The sequence below is a fragment of the Alosa sapidissima genome, chromosome 6 (assembly GCF_018492685.1).
Source record: "Alosa sapidissima isolate fAloSap1 chromosome 6, fAloSap1.pri, whole genome shotgun sequence".
NCBI lineage: Eukaryota > Metazoa > Chordata > Actinopteri > Clupeiformes > Clupeidae > Alosa > Alosa sapidissima.
In genome coordinates, this window is record NC_055962.1 from 5,360,977 (window position 1) to 5,383,939 (window position 22,963).

The window sequence follows — 22,963 nt, forward strand, 5'->3', positions numbered from 1 at the left end:
TTCGTCTGGCCTGATTTAAACAGCCAGAAAAATGCCTCTCCCTGCACACATAGTTCGCGCCTAGCACTATGAGACACATTCGCAGCCATGTTCTGAGATAAGATTATACAAACAAATCATTTCATATCAGGGGGGTTGCCGACCGTGGGTTTTGGCTACTCTATCTGACGTCTGCGCATGCATGCCAAAACAGATTTTTTTTTTCCTTGTCTAGGGATTGAGAACACTTCCGGGTGTACGGTTGCTCGCGTCTAAACTGGAATCTGACGACTTTGTCTGAAATCTTTTTGAGTTAATTCTTAAGTTTTACCAACAACGGTTTACTACGTGCGAGGGAAATGTGTTTATGATACAATGTAGCACGTTAATTTGTTTCATCGTCTAAGTTCATTCATTGCTTCTTTGTAACGCGTCGGCCCATGAGCAAGCGAACTTCATAGTTTTATCATGACGTCCAGATGTTGATGTTGATTGAAGCAGGCTGTTAATCCTGTGGACATCACGTAACTGTTCGGGATAAGCAAGCCGAGTTTTGACATTAGTCAGCAGCGCAAACTTGGCCGCCATGGATCTTTATGTTTTTATTGTATTTTATTTACTTTTTATGGGAGAGACTGCTCGAGGTGATGTTGAAGAAGACCATGAACTAGGTGAGTGTTTTGATTAGCGGCTACAACGTAGTTACTTTAATTGATTTTAACCCGATGTTGATATGTAATAATCAAGTAAGTAATAATCAAGTAAGTTGACAGTTTATGTTGACAGTCTATTCCAGCGATATATTTAACCCAAATCCATCACGGCTTAGTTAAATTGGACAACTAGGCTAGCCTACCTGTTGCAATTCTAGCAAGCAGCTGCAACCCCTCTGCAATAGCCTGTTTTCCTCCCCGTTGCGTGTCTGTCCAATGGCCATTTCCTCACAGAAAAATATGCAAGAGGTGATATGTAGAACAGCGACTGTCCCGATTTGACCACCTGTGACACCTCCCCAGGCACCCTTAGTTCCATGCTGTCAGACTTTGAGGTTCTGCCCATGTCCAGGCTCAAGCAACACTCGGTCCGAAAGCGGGATGTCCAGATGCACACCCATATGGAGAGGCTGCTCAGTTTCACAGCTCTACAAAGGTTTGTCTGACCTGAGACCACTTTTATGACCTCGATTTGAATAAATTGGGCCAATGACAGACAAAAGGAGAATAGCATCATCTATCATCCTTGGATTAGCCTATTATCAAGTAAACATCATCCTCTAACTATCTAGGTTTTCTGTGGATTCTATCAGCCTTATCATTGAGGTTAGAACCAGAGGGGCGTAAGTGATAGGCTATTTCACCAACTTCACTTTAACTTTCACCAAGTCCTTTGGTTCTTCACTAATAACTGTAAAATTACTTTTAAAATAATGTTGTCCTTTTGATAGTATAAGATTTCATTTGATATAGGCATATATCTCAATTTCGCCAAAAATGTCACTTACGCCCCTCTGGTTCTCACCCCTTGATTCCTTATCATTGTAGATCAGTCTGTACTAGGCTACTTGATTTTCTTTTCCACCTTGATGACTTGTTTCCCTGTCTGCTTTTGTATCCAGGCACTTTAGGCTTTATCTTACAACCAACACAGAGCTGTTTGCTGATGACTTCAGGGCTATGGCTATGGGGGAGAATGGGAATGAGGAGCTGATTGAAGTGCACAGACAAAACTTCTTCACAGGCCATGTGATCGGTGAATATCATTCTTGTTCTGTTCTTCTGCTAACAGTAGTCTGCTGATGGAGAATCCCCTCTCCTAGTTCTTTGGGCTTAGCAAGTATTGCCAATTTCAGACAGCACAGAAAGATCTTTCTCCGAAAACAGATAGATGTCACATTGTTGACTTTGTCCAACAGATTCAAAAAGAGAAGATGCTCACCAGTGCCTCTCCTCTTTTTGCGTGTGCTTGTCCCTCTTTTGACATATGTCGACCACTGATTATCATATCTCAATTAGAGGCTGTTTCACAAAATATGCCTTAGTGTACCTAAGCAAGCATTATATATGTACCCACTTACTGTAGGTGGTGTTGTTTGGTATGTGTGACTTGTGCCTGTGTTAAACTGACCTCCTATCACTCCAAAGGGGAGGAACACTCTCGAGTCCAGGCTCACATCGATGACAACGAGTTCTCAGCCCATATCCTCCTCCATGATGCAGAGTATAACATAGAGGTATGGCATCTACGTCAGATTGGCTTCATATTTAGTCTTGCAGGTTGTCCTTCAGTTGGGCTGGTGAACAGGAATGGCATTGGCTGTATTGCTGTTGAAATGTCAACAACGATGACACTGCTAACATGCAAAAGAAATACATGATGAGAATCAAATGCAATGGTCATTGTGAATACAAGGATGCTTACTGTGAAGAATAATTACGGAAGTGCTCTGCTTGTTAAAGATGACCTAGAATGGATAACTGTTACTATGGGTTTGTTGAATAAGAAGAGTTTGGTGCATGACCACAAAGCTACTGTGAACAGGAAACATGGTTGTTTGCTTGAATTTCGAAATGACCACTAAAAAACATCCCTCTAATCACCACCCAATTTTACCATTATGTTATTTAGTAGTACGAGTTGGAAATTCAGGAAGAAGTTGCTGGGCTCTGGTTGCTTGCTAATTGTGAACTGTGAACCGTCTTTGGCTGCAAGGCAACCAATCAGCATAAAGCTCACTTAGTGATTCATGTACCAGATAACCATGAGGGAGTGCTAGATATCTGTTAAAATGAGTTGTTTTATTCCCCAGCCTAATAGCAAGGTTGTAAATGGGCTGGTAAAATAGCATCTGAGTGTGTTTTTGACAGACCAATGTTGCATACCTTATGTTAACATCAGAGAACAAGGTGAAATCCCTTCTATTTTATCTTCAAAGTGGAAATGGGTGGAACTAAAACATTGACATCCTGAGGAAGGGTTGACAAATGTACTTTTTACGATCAGCTTGTTTCTGAGAGCTGTTCTGTGAGTTCCTGTGTCCGCCCTGTATGATTGACCCTTTAAGATTTTAAAATGGACAAAGTATAAGAAAAAAGAAAAAAAAGCTTTTGGGTTTCACTATTTCCTGGTGCGCCTGACTGCCTTGTTGTCACCCTATGTTGTCCCTTTTTGTGTCTTCTCCCTTCCTGTGTTTATCACCCCGTAATCGATCTCGCTCTCCTTCACCCTCTGACCATGCTGGCTCGTCCTCTTCCACTTTCCCCTCCTGCCTCAGCCCCTGTGGAGGTACACATCGGCAGCCGCACGCGACCGGCTACTGGTCTACCGCTCTGAGGACATCCACAACATCAGCCGGCTCGCTTCCTCTAAAGTGTGTGGCTATGTCAATGCTGGCCTCCGTGACCTCCTTCCAGAGGGAGTGCAGCTTCCCCACAGCAATGATGATGGGGAGGAGGAGGGTGAGACTCACTGGCCAATGGCCATACGTCTAAATCTGCAGCCCAGTGACAGAAAGAGTATTCAAGCAAAGTATATTTGATATGGCCAAAATTGCAACAGTATTGCAGAGGAAAATGTACAGATGAATATAATTGCACCAGGAGATTTTGATAATGCAATCCTGTGTCACAGAGTGGTAAAGAAAGGTTTTCTTACTCACTAATGTCTAGTAAAGCTGGGCACAAGTGGTCCCACTAATCACACAACACAGTTAATAAAACTTAAGGTACTTAATACTTGATGAGGCAACTTTTTGAGCAATGTTGCTGGGCAATGTTCCGTATTATGGCTCTGGCATGTTCACATTGCCATTCTGACTATTTCTTTTCTGGAAAACTCTAATCATCAGTAGGTAAATCGTCATGATCTTCTAAAGAGAATAAATTGAACTGGTTATGTGGTTGTCCAGCAACATTTGCTCAAAAAGTTGGCCCATGTATCATATCACCTTAAAGGAGTTAAAGCGCAGACATCTTTCATTTACAAAAACATGTGTGTGCATACACATACAGAATGCGTACTAAAGCTAAGAGAGATCAGGGGATTTGATGGTTGTGGCGGATGACACTGTGGTTCTATACAGTAACATACTTTCAAAAGAAAAACCAAATAAGGGAATTGAGAATGACTCGAAATTAATAAAGAGATGACTTAATGGTGACTTCCTTTACTTACACAGGAACAGACGCGCTCAATTCCAAAATTAAATTACCTCTTAGGGTGCGAGTTCGATAAAAGACTGTAAAAAACACAAGTTGAAAACCACACTCTCACGCATTAGCTCTTGCAAAACATTTTAATGGACCATGTCTACAAACGTACGTGTTTCGCCCCTAGGCCATCATCAGTGTGTTGTGACTTCCTTAACTTACATTTGAAAGCCTTGTAAAATCCCTGTTCTTAGATCAACTGAGCAGGAAGGAGATACATAGATGGATACAATGACACATATACTATACATGCATCTTCTTCTTGCACCTTCTGCTTATGCTTTTATCCACATCAGTCCTCAGTAAACCAGTTAAGCATCTGCCATTAGAAAGGCTATGATGTAGGTTGATTTGATTGTAAAGGTGATGAGGCATGGGGCAACGTTTTGAGCAATGTTGCTGGGCAACCACATAACTAGTTCTATTTATTCTGATTGGATGATCATTAGGATTTGCCAGAACCGTATAAAGATAAAGATCTTGGCTCTGGGATTTGCCTACAGATGATTAGTTCTCCAGAAAATAAATTGTTGCCCAATATCAATGGGAACATGCCAGAAGCACAATAATGAGGAACACTGCCCAGCAACATTGCTCAACAAGTTTCCCCATGTATCATCAGCTTGCAGCACTTAATGTATCATAAGCAGCATTAAAGAAGATTTGTTCTGGGGGTCCTCCTACAGTTGAGAAGTGCATAATAAACAAACTAAATGTGCGTCTTTTGTTACAAAGTATGGGGAGGGTCAGTGTTCCTACCTATGGTTCCTACCTAAACACGGAAAGTTGCTAGGTTGGTAATTGCCATCAAAATGATTTTCGAAACATTATGTTAAGGTAAAAAAACTGTTAAGGTGCCTTTAAGGGTTGTTATTTGATAGTTGATATGTTTGGCCCTGGCACTGTGTACAATCTACTGTGTGCTTTGTGTTTGTGATGTCCAGAGCACATCAGAGAGACGCGGCAGGTGCACGACCACAGCGTGAACACCTGCCCTCTGCTGCTGGTGGCTGACCACCGCTTCTTCAAGCACATGGGCCGTGGGGAGGAGAGCACCACCCTCAACTACCTGGTGAGAACAATCCGACCGACTGACAGACAGATGGACACAACTACACACATGCAATAGCATATATTCATTTGGCAGACGCTTTCATCCAAAGCGACTTAAAGCAATAGAATAGCACTTAGAATAGAATAACATTTAAGCCACAGAGCTACAGCTACAGCAATAGAATAGAGAACAGAATAATAGAGTAATAGAATACAGCAATAGAGTAGAGAACATTATAGAGTAATAGAATACAACAATAGAATAGAATAGAGTAGTACTACTACTAGAGGATAGGAGTGCATACATTTCATGTTCACAAATTGCCTAACTGGGACTTCTATTTTCATTTGAAATAAAAGTATACTGTAGAACTGATACACATGACGAGATTATGACTTCTCACTTCAGATTGAGCTGATCGACCGTGTGGATGACATCTATAGGAACACATCTTGGGATGATGAGTTCAAAGGTTATGGTGTTCAAATCCAACAGGTGAGAAGGACATCCCAACTTGGAGCTTTGTAATGCAAGACTACATGATGAACACTTCTTCCTGCCAATATCGTCAAAAGAACCTTAAATCAATTTTTTTTTTTTTCCGATTTGATTATGTCCTGCAACTTTCACACAAAGCATACTTCTCATTGTTGAGGACCTTTTCATAACTGATACTTAGACTGTGCCGGCACTTTACGCTGACTTCTTAGATTATAATCAACAAAGAGCCGACTCCAGTAGCACCGGGAGAGCTCCACTTCAACATGGAGGGAAGCCCGGTGAAGGGAAAGGACGTGTGGGATGTGAAGAAACTTCTGGAGGTGAGTGAGTGGACCGTTGTTTGCTCGGACATGGCCAAGTGTATCTGTGGTCTTAAGTGTTCCTAAACTTTCTCTGAGACAAGTGGAGAGAGGTTTGACCTTTGAAATTGAAACCTCTAAATTAGGACTACTAATCTAGGGCTCCCTTCAAAAAAGAGATGTAAGCTCTCAATGGGACTCAACTGGTAAAATAAAGGGTAGATAAATAAAATAAAAATAAATGGTTACACTTTACTTGACAGTGTTGACAAAAGAGTGACATGACACTCATGAACGTGTCACAAACAAGTCATACACTATTATGACATAACGCTTCTGTTATTAAGTGACATTCCGTTTTTGTCATAACAAGTTAGGGTTAGGATTAGGTTTAGGGTTAGGTTTAGAGTTAGGCTTAGGGTTGGGGGTTATAGGATTAGGGTTAGAGGTTAGGATTAGGGTTACGTTTCATGTGTCATGTCATGTGTTCATGACCGTGTCATGTCACTCTTATGTCGATACTGTCAAGTAAAGTGTTACCTAAACTAACATTCTTAGTGACCCAGGAGGATCTAGTCATTGTGTTATCGTGGTGTCAGTGCTGTATTTAATGGGGATACTTTCCACTAGTCATGGCTCCCTGTCCTTCATTTCTCCCTGTTCTCTCACTCCAGCAATTCAGCAGAGACATAGCTGATAATGCATCGCAGGTGTGTCTGGCACATCTGTTCACCTACCAGGACTTTGACGAGGGCACCCTGGGTCTGGCATATGTGGCACCCTCCAAACAGGGCTTCCCTGGCGGTGTGTGCTCTGAGAGTGAGTGAGCCTCCTTTAGAACTCCTGGATGTACAGTCATTTCCTGTGTATTAGCCGCATTGTGTATAAATGGGGCAGTGGTAGCGTAGTGGCTAAGGAGCTGGGCTAGCATGCAGTAGCCTGAAAAGTTGTGGGTTCAATTCCCAGCTCCCACCGTTGTGCCCTTGAGCAAGGCGCTTAAAGTGTAACTCCAGCGAAAATTGACCCCAGGGTTTTTTTCTGCATTAAAACACATCAAATAACAGTATTTTTCGTTGATCAACCACTACAGAGCTTGTCCCAGTATATGCTATAGCCCCAAATCGCAAATAGTGGATTAGCTAAGGGCGGTAAGCTAAACGCTTCCCAAATAGTATTTTATAACCAGTAATATTGTTCAAAACAGCACCAAACCTCGTCAGTAGCTTGCTCAGGGTCACACATAAAACGACACATACACATAAAACGAAGCACCAACAATGTAGTTAGCGAACCCGGAGTTTATTGCAGAAGACTGTTAAATCTGTCCCCTTACTATTCTCCTCCAACCAGAGCACGAATAATAGATGAACCAAACGTGACACGAATAATAGATGAACCAAACGTGACACGAATAATAGATGAACCAAACGTGACACGAATAATAGATGAACCAAACGTGACACGAATAATAGATGAACCAAACATGACAGTACAACGAATCCTTGCAATACTGGGTTGGAGGAGCTGGTAGGGGGACAGTTGGTAAATGGTCTTAACAGTCTTCTGCAATAAACTCTGGGTTTGCTAACTGCGTTGTTGGTGCTTCGTATCATATAAAATATATAAAATATAAACAACAGTATATCAACCGCAGTGCCCAATAACCCAGTGACTCAGAATCTGATCATGTTTAATAAAAGGTAAAATAATAAAAGAAATGCCTATATATGTATATGTATAGCCAACTCCTGTGTATTAACCTCATAGCTGATGAAATGTTGTGAAATCAATGTGTAAACCTTGGTCAATAGGTGGTAAATTACAGTATATCAGAGATGCTTAAATCCTGAATGTTTGTATTTGATTTGGTATGTTGAATGCATGGTTGTCCTAACTGCTATCAAATGTGCTGTGTGATAGGGTGCCAACTGGGAGAGGATGTTGATGGCCATTAGCTACATGATGTTGTTTCATGTGACGTGATGCTATCTTGTCTTAACCGTTTCAGAGTGCACTCCCTCACCCAGTGACCAAAGAGCCATATACCTAAACACTGGGCTGACCAGCACCAAGAATTATGGGAAAACTATATTAACAAAGGCAAGTTCACCAAATGATTTTCAGCCCTGTAGGCTTCCATAGAGGCTGTAAACAGATGAGAGTCGCCACATCACAGCTATGACACTGTACATGCAATTATTCATTCAGCCTTTTTTCTCTAAACATAACCTCTCCCTCTTACTTACTTGAAGGAAGCAGACCTGGTCACCACCCATGAGCTGGGCCATAACTTTGGTGCGGTACACGACCCGGACGACATGCCGGACTGCGCCCCCCGTGATGACCAGGGAGGGAAATACGTCATGTACCCCATTGCTGTCAGTGGGGACCACTCCAACAACAAGGTACCCCCCCCCCCCCCGTCCTTCCTGCCCCCCTAACTGTCAGGCAGTCACTTAGCAGATGTGTTAATCACCATCAGTTGAATGGTGTACAATATTCAGGCAGAAGCTCTCCAATACCTAACCACATCCACACCCACTGTACAAAAGATGTAAATATGACCGTGTACTAAATTGAAGCATTAACACAAGCGTGCACTTGCACATTAGGAAAGAGTGAAAAGAGTTACCAGTACTTCAAAACTAGTTAGAAGAGCAGTATGTTGCCCTTACCTTCAGAACTGGCTAGACTAGCCTTGGTTAGCTGGCGTTGAAGATGTTGGTCTCTCATGATTGATGATTGGCTTTATTTACGCATGCACACAGGTCTCTCATGATTGATGATTGGCTTTATTTACGCATGCACACAGGTCTCTCATGATTGATGATTGGCTTTATTTACGCATGCACACAGGTCTCTCATGATTGATGATTGGCTTTATTTACGCATGCACACAGGTCTCTCATGATTGATGATTGGCTTTATTTATGCATGCACACAGCTCTTCTCCACCTGTAGTAAGATGTCCATCCTGAAGCGACTCAAGTTCAAGGCGCCCTCTTGCTTTCGCGTGCGGAACAGCAGCGTGTGTGGGAACTCGCGTGTGGAGGACGGAGAGGAGTGTGACCCCGGACTTCTGCACCTCAGCAATGACCCCTGCTGCACTGCCAACTGCAAACTCCGGCCTGGGAAAATGTGCAGGTGCTTTGGTGGCAATAATGCATTGGGTGGCAATGATGCATAACATGCTTCACAGACACTATTCAGGATATCCTGTATTTATTCTCTCTATCTCTCTCTCTCTCTTTCTCTCTGTCTGTTTTTCTCTCTTTCCTTCTTTCTCTGTCTTTCTTCCTCTCTCCCCCCCCTCAGTGACCGTAACAGTGCCTGCTGTAGAGAGTGCATGTATGAAAAGAAGGGGAAGGTGTGTCAGGAGCCCATCAACGCCACCTGTAAGGGGATGTCCTTCTGCACTGGTAAGGATACTCTATAGCATGTAATCAATTCTACTGTTACTGCACACATGCAATTTTATCCATCCAGCCTATATTTCATCCTATAGCAATGTCTAGATCACCCTAGCTGCAGGGATTTAGTAACCTCAACACTTGTAGTGTGCTCACTTTAATAGAAGTCTGTGGGACAGAGAGACCCACAACACAAGTCATTGTTGTGTGATGACTGAGAGCTAGTGTCTGATTTCTGTCCTTGGGGCCCTAAGGGAACAGCAGTGAGTGTCCTCCTCCAGAGAACGCTCCCGACAAGACGGTGTGCGTGGACAACGGCCAGTGTCAGAGTGGGGAGTGCATCCCCTTCTGTGTGGCCTTCGCTAAGCTGGAGCCCTGCGCTTGCAATGGTACGGCTCTCCGACCGCGTCATTAGCTCATCACTGGGCGGGAACTGTAAAGTTGTTTTTTTCCCGTATCGTTTTTAGTTGTTCAGTAGCTCTCAAGAACAACTCTCTTTTGTCAATAAAGCCCCTCACACTGGTCATTATTATTCTGCTACTACTGTGGGGGGTCAGACCTGGTCTGCTGACCTTTAGTCAAAAATATAATTCAGTTCTGTATCATTGTGGGTCATTTTTTTGCCCCGCCTCTTCCTTTCTGTCTCTCAGAGACCAAGAGCTCCTGTAAGGTGTGCTGCCGGAACAAGAACGGCATGTGCACACCCTACCGCGACCAGAAGAAACAGCCCCTGTTTCTGCGCAAAGGCAAACCCTGCACCGTTGGTTTCTGTGATGGCAATGTGAGTGACTTAGCTGCACTGGATTAAGCATTTTAAAGGTGTCTGGTTTGACTCAAGAGAAGCATTTGCCACATTTCAAGAGCAGGCTGTCAAGAAATGTCATTTCTACATGTTGATTGAGATGTTTGTTATATTCCAGGGTAAATGCAATAAACAGGTGCAGGATGTCATTGAGAGATTGTGGGATTTCATCGGCAAGCTGGACATCAACACATTTGGTGGGTTTTTTGTTTTAATGGAAAATCTCACATTCAGATCTAGTTTGCTTTTCAATTTGTAAACTTTTTTCTCTACACACACATACTGTCCTACATTGTATGTTATAGTATCATGTAACATTCTCATGCAAGATTATGCCTATGTTCTCATGCAAGATTATGCCTATGTTCTCATGCAAGATTATGCCTATGTTCTCATGCAAGATTATGCCTATGTTCTCATGCAAGATTATGCCTATGTTCCCATGCAAGATTATGCCTATGTTCTGTGTGTAGGAAAGTTCCTGGCGGACAACATAGTGGGTTCGGTGATTGCGTTCTCCCTGCTGTTCTGGATCCCTCTTAGTATTCTGGTGCACTGCGTGGTGAGGATCTGATCCATTTCTTTTTGCTGCATGAGCTCATCTGTGAACAGTTACAGTGAACTCACTCCAGGACATAACATACATTGTAGTTTTTACTCTAATTTCTAGTTATTTGGTACATTAGTACCTTGGTATATAATTTGTACCTTTATGAAACAAGAATCATGGTCTTCTTGTTAAAGTTAAAGTAGACTGATATTTAGCAAATACTTTTATCCAAAGCGATACAGACTTACAATGGCGGGAATCGAACCCGAGTCAATCAATCGCCAGTCTTTGATGTTACTGCTGCTCCACCTAAGCTCTTGATGGTCAAGCATCATAGGTCCTTGTTGGTCTAAGCTCTTGATGGTCAAGCATCATAGGTCCTTGTTGATCTAAGCTCTTGATGGTCAAGCATCATAGGTCCTTGTTGGTCTAAGCTCTTGGTGGTCAAGCATCATAGGTCCTTGTTGGTCTGAGCTCAGATCTGTGTGTTGTCTCTCTTCCAGGACAGGAAACTAGACCACCAGTATGAGCTGAAGACCAAATCTCTGTTTTACCCCAGTGTAAGTACTGCTCACTCCTCCAGCAAACGTTATTAATGTTTAGTTTCTCCACCCCACTAATGACTGTTGTGTTGGCATATCTATTAGAACTGATGTTGTTGTAGATACATGGGGAAAGGTGTCGATGACATTTTTTTCATGACATGAGTTTGTAGGGCCAATGGGCAATGGGACTGTTTTTTTCCACTGGTCTTTATACATCTCTGTGCATTGTGTTTGTCTTCTCTATCAGAACGCTGAGATTCTGAGCAGTCTGGATTCAGCGTCCCTGCGCATCTTCAAGCCCCCTCCCTCTTCCCTGTGTGCAGCCCCCCCTCGCTTCCAGGCCTCAGGGCCCCTGCAGACCAGCACCCCCCCGATCCTGGCCCCAGCGCCCACGCTGGCTCCACTCCTTCCGGCCGCCGTGGAAACGCCCCGCATGGCCACCATCCAGGAGGACCCCAGCTACGACTCACCACTGGACGAGCAGGTCCTGGAGGAGGACTTCTCGTCCAGTGGGGGTGGCACGGAGGCGCGCTCCTTCGAGGACCTGACCAAGAGCTCTCCGGCCAGTGGCGTGCGCAGCGACAAGGCCAAATCATTCCGGCTGCAGAGACAGGCGCGACTCAACAGCAAAGAGACAGTGTGCTAACTGGGAGAGAGCGAGAGATATAGAGAGAGAGGTAGAGAGAGAAAAGGGAGAAAGAGAGGTAGAGAGCTCAACTCAAACATTGAAAAGTACAAAAGTACTCTAATTGCAATGGCCACAAGTAGAGCAGAAGTAGAGACAGAAACTCTTAACAAGGTACATAGTGGTGGAACAAGCAGGACTTGTGTACTAATGACATTAGTACGTAATGCATACATGTGCTTAACAATTTATGTTGTGAGTTATACAATTCCAACAGGACAGACATTTCATTTGAGCTCAGATTTGTAACAGAGACACATTTGGAATAATGTCTACTCCTATATTGGAGATTATGTGTGTTTGTACTTTATATATTTTTAGTGTCTGTCAGTGCTGGTATTGCCAAAAAAACTTTCCTTTAAAGCTACTCTGCTAAAGAAGGCCCCTGAAAACAGAAATTACATAGTATGAACCACTTTACAAGCACTGAAATGCGCTCTGCAAAAATAACTGGGAATTTTATATATTTTTATAAATACTGTATGTTTAAGACTGAATCATGGTCGAACGCTGTGTGTGAATTGCTGCTGCATTGAGCAGGTTGACGTTTGCTCAAACACCAAAGCTATCACCAGAGATGACAAACTCCAAGGCTAACTCTACAAAGACGCTTTAAATAGGTTTACAAGGATAGGTTACATGAAATATGGGCTCATTATACTGGCAATAATGGTGTGTATATTGTACCCAGTATACTGAACTTGTCCAGGTAGACACAGGGTTATTACATTCTCTGCACTAGTGACAAAATGTAGGTACTTCTGTTGGTCACTTTCATCTTACTTATATCTAGTGTTATTTCAGCTATAACAATCACCCCAAAGTGCTGGGTGTGTAGATATCAGTTCTAACAGATGCAAGTAACCTCTTTCCCCTTGATTTAAAGATTCCAGTTGGTTACTGTGTAATTAGTCAACCTGTATACCGTCATGTTTGTTTAATATAGAGATGCAACATGCATCCCTGATACAGCTTCTCGGGATATAGAGGTTCCTTTGTATTTTTCTCTGAAAGATTTAGGTATTGATGACGAAATATATTGACAAAGGACACTGATTTTATTTTCATTTCCCATCAGAGCAGTACAATATACGGTGTACATACAGTATGCGGTGTTTTAACGGATCAGGGAAATGTCAAAACCTACCATCAAGACAGGCTAAAGCATAGTATACAGATATGACTTCAGGTATGAAAGCATTATTTAGAACGTTAGAATGTGTTTACTATAGTATTTTTCACTACGATTTTCCTTGAGGATTCTGATCAAAGTGATTTGTAAATGTTTAGAACAAGATATGCTTTAATTGGCCAATGTTGAATTTTTTTTTTGGACTCCACATTGCAATATTACAATTTAAATACGGGTGTATTTGGAAAGACAATCACATGACAACAAATCATATATTTTGAACATACTTTTTTACTACTGCTAAATGGCATTATACAGGTCAAATAATGGTCAAAGGGCTAGACCCATTTTGCAGGGTTATAAGTGCCTTATTAGAAACGACTATTGTCTGTGTACACTGCAGTTTTATCATAATTGCTTACACTCCTGTGTATCTGATTGTGAACCTTCACTGGTGCATTGTAATATCTGATTTTGTTGTGCAGGTAGTAGGAGACATCCATGATTTTGAAAGTTACATTTCTGCAAAAGCTTTCACCATTGCAAGTCTGACACAAGTAATGCAAATGTACATGTTTACCTTCACTGTTTCATAGATGTTTTTCTTAATTTGTTTCATATAACAGATGTGAATGCAGCAATAATCCACTTGTTAACTTTTGTTGGGTCTCAGACCTTTATCACAGCTGTTGAGAACCTATAAAAGGGGCATAGACACATTTTGCAGGGCTCCTTTCATAATACTCTTCACCAGCAGTTTAAGTGTTATATTTATGTGCACTGCCAGTAGAAAATGTTCTTGTAGGGATTTTTGTGTGACTTTTCCAATATTTCCATTTTTTTTGTTTAATGTGTGATGCTGCAATAATAAATCCACCTGAATCCAAAAGCATGGACATATTTATTAAACCAAAATAATCATTCACTTGACAATTTGTGTTTGCAAATCTACACAATACAAAACAGAGGAAGGAAAGAGGGAAAACGTTTAAAAAATGATTTGGGAATGAATTCCATTTCATATGGCCCCTGCATTCCCAGGCTACGTCCTCAGAGCACTTGTGTGCCATCACTTTACTTTTTTAGATATACCTCTTAAGAGGACTTGAGCACCATCCAATCATGACCACGTTCCTCAAGTTCAATAAACTGACATAAATAGCCACAATGTATACACTGAAATGAAAGCTGTAGCCCTCCTCTTGTACATATCTCATGGTCTTTCACTCTAAATTACGACAAAGTCCCAGTGAAGTGCATTGGATGGGCCCAGCTGGTCCTCACGTAAGTAGTGGAGAATGATCGTCCTTTCACATCGTTGGGTTCATGGCATCGTAGAGCCGTTGTACAGCCACCTCAACCATCTCCTTGATGGTCTCTTCGTCTGCACTGCCCTCCTCATAATCTACAGTCTGTGAGTGAGTGTTTAGGGCAGTGAATTATTTCAGAATGGAAAGCAAGATTTGTTTATACACACACAGATACACCTCCTAACCCTGGCAGCCCGAACCCTCTCAAGATGAAAGTCAATACAAAAACACAGCTGAATAAACACAAAGCAAGAGACACTACTATATTTTAGACAGATACTATACAGACAACTTTGATACGTTAATACTGGCAACTAATCTCACATGATTGATTAAGCACTGCAAAATCCAGTGACCGCACATATATTTACAGGGACACAAAGGACAAAGTCTTACCCGGCTCTCAAGATTAATATAGGCCGTCTTGCCATCAACAGTCACTGATAAGTTCTTAGGATCTTTGAAGTCCACACAGTCTTCTCCAAACATGTCCCTAAATGAAAACACATTAGGATATTATTTCAGACTTCCTTTTAGATGCATCATCTGTTTTTACAAGGCCGCTATCTTCCATCAAAGAGAGTGGTGAATTTCCCAAAATGTGTTCCCAAACAATTGTGCTGCTTTAGGGATCAAATAATGAATGATGGACAAATTAATATAAACAATATGTTTATCCAACTGTTAATTTCGTCAACAAACCCTGCAGGTTCCAGTGAAACAGTAAAAGACGGCCACTTACTGGAACATAATCTCCAGCCTCCTCTGGAACTCATCAACATCCACAATATCCGGCTTCATGTCCATCACTGCATTTAAAGGGCGCAATACAGGAAGTATGTAAAAAAAATTACCCAAGATCCATCACTGCATTTAAAGGGCGCATTACAGGAAGTATGTCAAAAATGACCCAAGATCCAAGAACAGGCATGCATTTAGGAAGAGTATGACTTTATATTTCTTGACTAAATCATAATAGTGATGTCTATAAACATGCACACTTATCATGAGAAAATACATTGAACAATCAACCACAAGTTGTGTTGCTAAAATTGTGTTTAAAATTGTGCTAAATAATGAGTATTATGTATCTTAGAAAAATACAAACAGACCTTTCTGTGCTTTAGGGTTGGACTGGACTTCCAGCACTACTGTAGTGACCGCATCAGCATACATGTCATTCAAAGGGTTGGCAATCCACTGTAGGACATAGATGTGAAATTGTATGGAGTTTTAGAGTCTTGGGGCCCTACATTGAATGACAGGCAAAGTTCAGTCTTAAATCTAACTAATATTAATTTGAGGAGTTATGTACATAATGTTACTTTGTTTTCCAGGTGATTTCAGTGGAAATGTAATTAGATGTTGTTATATTTTATCTATCAATCTAAACATCATAACTGCAATTTTACTGATATTACATGAACTACACTTTCATGCACGAGAACTTGCTGACAGACCTTGCACTTTGCCTGACAAATAAATGAAGGCCCTGGATGTTTCTACAGTGCTGAAACATGGTGAAACCACAGCTCACCTCCAGTGTCACCATGCCAGCCTCATGCAACAGTGTGATGTTTTTGAAAACTTTGAGTGTGGTCTTCTCCGTTGCCTCGACCTCCTCCACATCTCCTTAAACACACCGAAACACGCACACACACAATGAGGCTTCTGCATTCACATCAATCATATCAGAAGAATGGCCTCGTCGTTTGTCATATGTAAATGTAACATTTGAAAAATTTAAATCAGGTTTATAAGTCGAGTATTTTTACTTAGGTAAATTACTTAGCATCATACATTTTCTCTGACTTTAAATAACACTGGTTTGTGCAGAGATGCTGTCTTGTTGCTTGTTGCCGTAAAAGTCCTGGCAGGAAGCATGCATAAGGATGTAGATCCAGGAATGCACTAATATTTTGTTCGTAGTCCAGTTTGTAACATTATTAGTTAACACTAAGTTGTAAACACTTCGGAAAAAAAATATTAAAAACTGGATATACCAAAAAACGTTGATGTAATCGCTTCCTGCTAGGACTTTTACGGGCTTTTCCCAAATCACGGAAGAAACGTCGACACAGCGGTATAGCAGCAGATAATCAGGCAAGTCTTATTTAAATATACTCCTGGTGCACTTACAAACTTTCTAATGCCTCGTTATTGGACTAAATGTCATAGTTGTACTACAGCAGAAGTTTCGTACCATTCAGGGCATTATTAGTGGGGTAATTTACGAGATAAAAGTTGGTTCCATCACGACTGCAGAACGTCATTAGTTTCTGACAGCGCTACTCGACCAGGGTTCGACCAAGGGAAAAAATGTTCTGGGAGGATGTTTGGCTCGGGGTCATGGTGCAAAGGACCCTAGGGTAAAATTACTCCGAACCATCGCTTTAACAGGCCCTTCACTAAACTAGAACAAAACCAAAACAAAGAACAGCTGACCTAAAGTCAACACTCCTTAACAACAAGTTCTCTATGTATATGTCCATGTCAGCTTGTGAACATCACTGCTGCTGACTGAAGCATACTTCTGTGGCTTATTACACTAGATTAATCTTTATTGTAATTGTGCAGAGTATAAGTACAGAGACAACTAAATGCAGTTATCGTCTAACCAGAAGTGCAAAAAAGCAGAAAAGTGCAATGTGAACAGTATAGACAGGTAGTGCAAATATGTAAATAGTACTGTATATGACATAATGTGAGGTTTATAATGAGCTCATCCAGCTGTGTGTGATGTGGACATAGGCCTACCTGCCAGGTGTGTGATATGAACAGAGGCCTACCTGCCAGGTGTGTGATTTGAAAGTAGGCCTACCTGTCAGGTCTGAGATGTGAACGTAGGCCTACCTGCAGGTGTGTGATGTGGCTGTAGGCCTACCTGCCAGGTGTCGTAGCTGGTTGACCAGGAGAGAGTAGGGCCCAGTGAAGGGGATGGCCTGGGTCTGTTTCACAGTGCTCATCGCCAGCTCTGTGTAGTCTAGGGACACAGGAGTGGTAGGGTGAAGTGAGAGACACGCACACACACTCACACACACACAGTCTGGGGTTGTTTTCATCAGTGGTCAGCACTGCATCAGTCAAATGTGCATGCCTAACCCCCCCCCCCCCCCCAAAAAAAAACACACACAAACTCACTGGACAGGTCCGATGGGGCAAGGATGTGGTAGCTGAAGTTGCGCTTCACCAGAATGCCAGACACCCGCTGGCCCTGTGCACACTTCTTATCAGCAAGGCATCCCATCACCTGTGGAGTGACCAAGCATGAAGTCAGAGAGCATGAACACACTCACACACACGCATACTCACACACAACACACACTCAGCATCTCACAAGCACATACACACTTCTTATCAGCAAGGCATCCGATCACCTGTGGAGTGACAAAGCATGAAGTCAGAGAGCATGAACACACTCACACACACCCCCACACACAAACACACACGCATACTCACACACCACACACTCAGCATCTCACAAGCACATACACACAGTCGTGAACCCACAAAGGCATTCTTTCTTTCAATCAAAAAAAACTGAAGAGTAAACAAGAATGAAATCAACAGTCTGAACACGTCCTTCACCTTGGCCAGTTTCTCTCCCCTGAAGTTCAGTGTGACGGCCTCTGTGTTTCGTGGGTTGTGCACCTCAATGTGGACCTCATCGTTATCTTCATACTCTCTGATAAGAGCTGCTTTCAGACGAGCCATCTCATTCTGCTCCCCGTGGACCAGAATCTGAAAAAAAAAAATAAAAGGAAAAAAAAAAGCACAAATTGTTAAGCAGCGCTCAGCTTCCACAGTAGAACTCAAACAGACGTCAACCCTGTTCCTAACTACTCAATTACATCACCCTGTGTAGAATTCCTATGCTTCTAAGTATTTGTGGAGACCAAAGCTTACCACGTGTGGTGGTTTGAGGGCCCGAATGAACTCGCTGGTCTGCTGGTAGTCTGTGTGAGCCGAGAAGGAGATGTAGTCCACAGACATCTTCAGCTGGAGCTTCTGGCCCGACATGGTGGTGATCTCCTCTGGCTCGGACATGATGTGCTGGAGGGGGGCAACAGTCACAAGCAAAACCGCTTCTGTGTTAAATAGATACATCAAGATGGATGGATAGATGGATACTTTATTCATCACAGAGTAAATTTACAAATTTAATGTAGGCATTTAGATGTAAATGTGATACAGTACAAACCTATCCACAAAGTAAATAAGCTACACATAAAAGTTTACAGAACAAAGCACACCCTGTCGCTCATGTCACCCGCGCCCCCCTGGACGGTACTGCATAAGATTAAAGCACCTTTGCCAGCGTTCCTTCCACACAGTAACCAGCGATGATGACGCCGTTCCTCTTGTCGGTGCACCAGCTCTCAAAGAGCTCCCTGGAGAGGCCACTCTGCATCATACCAGGTGAGGCCATCACCACACTGGGCCCAATGTCATCGAAGTGGTCCATACTCTACAACAGCACGTGACAGCAAGCACATTTGAAGAGGACAGTCAAGGACACACACGATTCATTCATAAAATCTATTGCATATCCTTATCTGTGAGCTCTTGTAAAGTGTGAACAACCAGGTATATGTATTAGGTATGTTTAGGTGCTATTAAAATGTGCTATTGAAACTAAACCACACTTACTTTCAGGTTGCTGATGTGTTTGAAGACAAAGGGGTTGTTAATGTTGATGGCCTTGCGGATCTTGTCGTTCATGGCGTTGACATAGGTCTGGTACACAGCCATGCACTTCTTCGCCAGGGAGGAGGCGTAGTAGATGGGGATGTCATGCAGCTCTGGATGGTTCTGCCAATACTCATCTGGAGGCAGACGCACAACAGCCTTCACTCATTTCGGCCTCACAGGTAAGTCAACATACAGTTTAGGCTAACATCAACCTATCAGTTAAATTAGTTTAATTCTTTACAGTTTTGTGTTATACACGAAGTAGTACCTGCCCAACTATCTTTATATTTACATTTATGATGATAAACAAGCACAGACACATTATGTGCTTCAACACCATTAAACAAACAACATTTAGAGCGGTTTGGCATGAGGATTCTTACCCAAAATGAGCAAGAGCTCCTGGGCTCGACCCAAGGCAAAGACGGGAATCAGGCAGCGGCCTTCTCTGTTGACAATGTCATGGACCGTGTTGCAGAACCGAGCCTCCCTCTCCTCCCTCTTTTCATGAATGTGTGTGCCATAGGTGGATTCCTAATGCAAGTGACAACCGAACCATTATTGCAATGAGTTGCAGCACAAAGCAAGTGTTTTAAAAAAATACATATGCCTAGAGCATAATTACTGGAAAAAGGAGGAAAAAATAGAAATAATTATCAGGCTTTTCACTTCCAAAATGTACTTAAACAAACTCTGAGCAACCTAACAGATCAGACTTACTGTAATGAGAATATCAGGCTTTACACTAGGAATTTCAGCAGCCATGAGATGCCGGTCCTCCTGACGAGAGAAGTCACCTGTGTACAGCAACTAGCGAAAGGGAAGAAGACAGTGAGCACAAGAGAGACTGACGTGAAATCATACCTGTGATAGTAAAGAATATACATGAACACACACACTCATTTTCTCATAATATTAACAATTAAATTCAGTTTTCTGTATCTTAATCTGTTTGTTTAAATATAACACATTTATAATACATATTGAACTTGTTGAACATCTATGGGTTCTTGATGATACAAAATAATCTTGTATGATCTAGATGAGGTTTGCCACTTCTACCCAAAATAGCAAGCCACCAAGAAGCACATACCTTCACACCAGCAATCTCAATCATGAACATGGCAGCTCCCAGTACATGTCCTGCATGGTAGCACCAGAACTTAATGCCAGCCACTTCCTTCACCTCATGGAAGTTGATGGTCTCAATCTTATCCATGCTCTCCTCTAGGTCAGTCTCCGTGTAGAGCATGTCATCAGCTGAGATGTTGCTGCAGAATTATAAAAGGGAACAGGTCAGGATCACTTACATGGCAACACGAATCCATCCGGTCATTATGTAATGCCCAACTTGTCAGTCACTGAGGGAGTTTGTCTCTGAAAGTACATCAGGAAGATTTTTATGTTATTTATAACAACATATAACATAAATATAACAATGTTTTTTAATTTACAGTGCTGTACCTGACTTTGACATAATCTGACAGCAACCAGCGGTAAATGGCTTTAGTTGCATGGGTCATGAAGGTCCTTCCTTTGAAACTTGTCTTCTGTAAGAACCAGGGCAAAGCTCCACAGTGGTCCAAATGGAAACTGTGGAAAAACAAATAGCCTGCATAAGTCATAACACGAGGGTGGAGAACTGGAACTGTGCATGTTTCTTTCATGCACACTTACTGACTGATGAGAAGCAAATCAATCTCTGCTGGATCAATCAAATCAATATACGGGAGGGCATCCATGCCTTCCAAACCAGGGTGGATGCCACAATCCAGCTGCAAGAGAATTAATGTATGAATTAATTTATGTTATTAAAAATAAGAGATAAGGCAATTACAGCAAACCTATTTATTTGGATCCTACCATGATCTTTCGTCCCTTGAATTCCAAAATAATACATGATCTGCCGACTTCTTGACCGGCCCCACTGTAGAGAAAACAAATTGTTAATGTTAACTTTGAGGTTTTCACAGACGAGGTACATTTTTTAAAACGAAAGAACTAAGCTATCAGGGTATGTGACAGCCATAACTAGCTAACTAGCTAACAAAGCTCCAGCAAACGAGAATCAATGAATGTGACATATTAGCCTACAGAGGTCTTATAAGGAGTTGGTCGCTCTCCTCCGCGGGAACGATGACATCGGCTTTGCGCTTCGCTGCCATGCTTGAAAGTTGTTCTTTCGAAAACGTGTGATAATACTACTCATATGATCTATAAACTCTCTAAACAAATTTCGAGCGGCATGATACTCTGCACCCAGGCCAAAGATTGTTAAGGCGGAGCAAGATACTTCGTCGTAGTTCATGTCTATGGGCGCGAAATGGGGATCGAATCCTGTCTGCATAAAGAGGCGTGTCGATGACGTATTGACGAGCGTACGTTGCAACCGGCCAACAGCAGCTGCATAAATAACCGGCGCACACCTGATATAAGGTTGATTTTCTCCAGACTGGAATGCTCAAAAATGCTAAAAATGTACCTGAAATGTTCAGAAGGGTTTGAGGATCATGAAAACGTGCCCGAAATTCACATTCCTAACTCTATAGAACCAAGACCTTAGCATATGTGGTGAAATTCTGAGCTATGCCCATAGACTTCAATGGAGCAGTCGCTGCCTCTGCTCTGCATAAAGGGGGATTTTGACCCCCCCCTCGTGCGATCCGGGTTCCCGGAAGTGGCTCCTGATGAAACATCTTGCTCCGCCTTAACAATCTTTGCCCAGGCTACAGACAACTTCCGGATCCGCAAATAAACAATACCGTATGAAACGAGGACTGGACTAGCCTACTGCAATAGTTCCACTAGAAGTAGCGCTCGGACTCAGCAACGGGAATAGTGTCCACATAACTTGTTTATTCAATTGTTCTTTTCTTTCTTTCTGAAACAGTTTTTCATTCCAAGCCCAATTTGGATAGCCTGGGAATACCCACAGCCCCTCTCTATAAGGCTCTGGGAATACCCATACGAACCTCAACGAGACTACAATTTGGAAATTCTGTAACCTTCTGTAAACTTGCACCAGTGAGACACTAGATGGCGTCACAACACACTTGTAGAATTACACTGGGCTTACTCCATTTTTCTACATACTAAACAGATACAATTTCACTTTCACTCATTTGTCATATTTGTCTCGCTATGTATATGACACAGATAACACCATTGTTTATGAATGCATACTGGGATATAGCCTAGAGTCTAGTGCAATTGAGATGGCCAGTTTTATTGACAGGTCAGGTAGGCCTAGGTGTTTAACCAAGTAGAATGTAATATAGAGCTATAGTAAACTGCTTAGGAACAGCATGAGTTTACAATATTTGAATTCGTTCATTTGTTTATATATAGGACCTGGGTTTGTTTGGGTTAAATTAGCAGCATAAGGTATGCACTAAAGTGATAAAGTCATACAGGCAAATCCTATGCATTCACCTTGGTGTGAGTGCAGCTGAACATCTAAGGAACATATTGATACATTAAAGCTTTTCATGTCAATGATTTGCTTTGGCTTGAGCCACTTGGCAGTCCTGTTGCAATGGAAGTAAAATGACAGACACAGGTTTGTATGTGTGGTTTAATGCCATGATACTGCAATGAAATACATGGAATGAAAATAGAATCGCAGGAGTTAAATAGTGTTACATAATGATACTAATTATATGATAATAATGTTTTTGCATTTGTTACCTGCTCAATTAGATGTGTAAAAGGACAAAACATCAGCAAAACTAGGTAACACTCAAAACAACTGCCCTTTTAACAAAATGGCAGAAGATGAACTTGAAACTATTTGATCTGA

At 42.0% G+C, this 22,963-nt stretch overlaps 2 protein-coding genes across 3 annotated transcripts; one reads left to right on the forward strand and one right to left on the reverse strand.

The window, feature by feature from the left end:
• The first annotated feature begins 221 nt into the window (after positions 1–221).
• adam17b (ADAM metallopeptidase domain 17b) lies at positions 222–14,041 on the forward strand. 2 transcript variants are annotated; one of them, XM_042094526.1, is made up of 20 exons: positions 222–650; positions 996–1,128; positions 1,595–1,728; positions 2,121–2,209; positions 3,251–3,434; positions 5,129–5,256; positions 5,647–5,733; positions 5,949–6,059; positions 6,713–6,857; positions 8,047–8,138; positions 8,291–8,443; positions 8,983–9,182; positions 9,354–9,457; positions 9,703–9,837; positions 10,099–10,229; positions 10,369–10,447; positions 10,724–10,812; positions 11,304–11,360; positions 11,593–12,022; positions 13,109–14,041. In XM_042094526.1, the coding sequence occupies exons 1-19, from the start codon at positions 566–568 to the stop codon at positions 11,989–11,991; spliced, it is 2,535 nt and encodes an 844-aa protein (XP_041950460.1). In that variant the 5' UTR covers positions 222–565; the 3' UTR covers positions 11,992–12,022; positions 13,109–14,041. The 2 variants fall into 2 exon arrangements, with proteins under 2 accessions (XP_041950460.1, XP_041950459.1); XM_042094525.1 differs by lacking the exon at positions 13,109–14,041 and having other exon boundaries at positions 11,593–12,975.
• A 3-nt stretch (positions 14,042–14,044) lies between these two features.
• On the reverse strand, positions 14,045–21,429 carry cpsf3 (cleavage and polyadenylation specific factor 3). The gene is made up of 18 exons (XM_042094527.1): positions 21,259–21,429; positions 21,028–21,091; positions 20,842–20,939; positions 20,629–20,757; positions 20,258–20,435; positions 19,885–19,974; positions 19,548–19,698; positions 19,123–19,298; positions 18,782–18,940; positions 18,379–18,525; positions 18,061–18,213; positions 17,614–17,722; positions 17,357–17,455; positions 16,010–16,104; positions 15,585–15,672; positions 15,215–15,281; positions 14,869–14,965; positions 14,045–14,574 (listed from the first exon to the last, which is right to left on the reverse strand). The coding sequence occupies exons 1-18, from the start codon at positions 21,327–21,329 to the stop codon at positions 14,473–14,475; spliced, it is 2,073 nt and encodes a 690-aa protein (XP_041950461.1). The 5' UTR covers positions 21,330–21,429; the 3' UTR covers positions 14,045–14,472.
• Between the last annotated feature and the right edge of the window lie 1,534 nt (positions 21,430–22,963).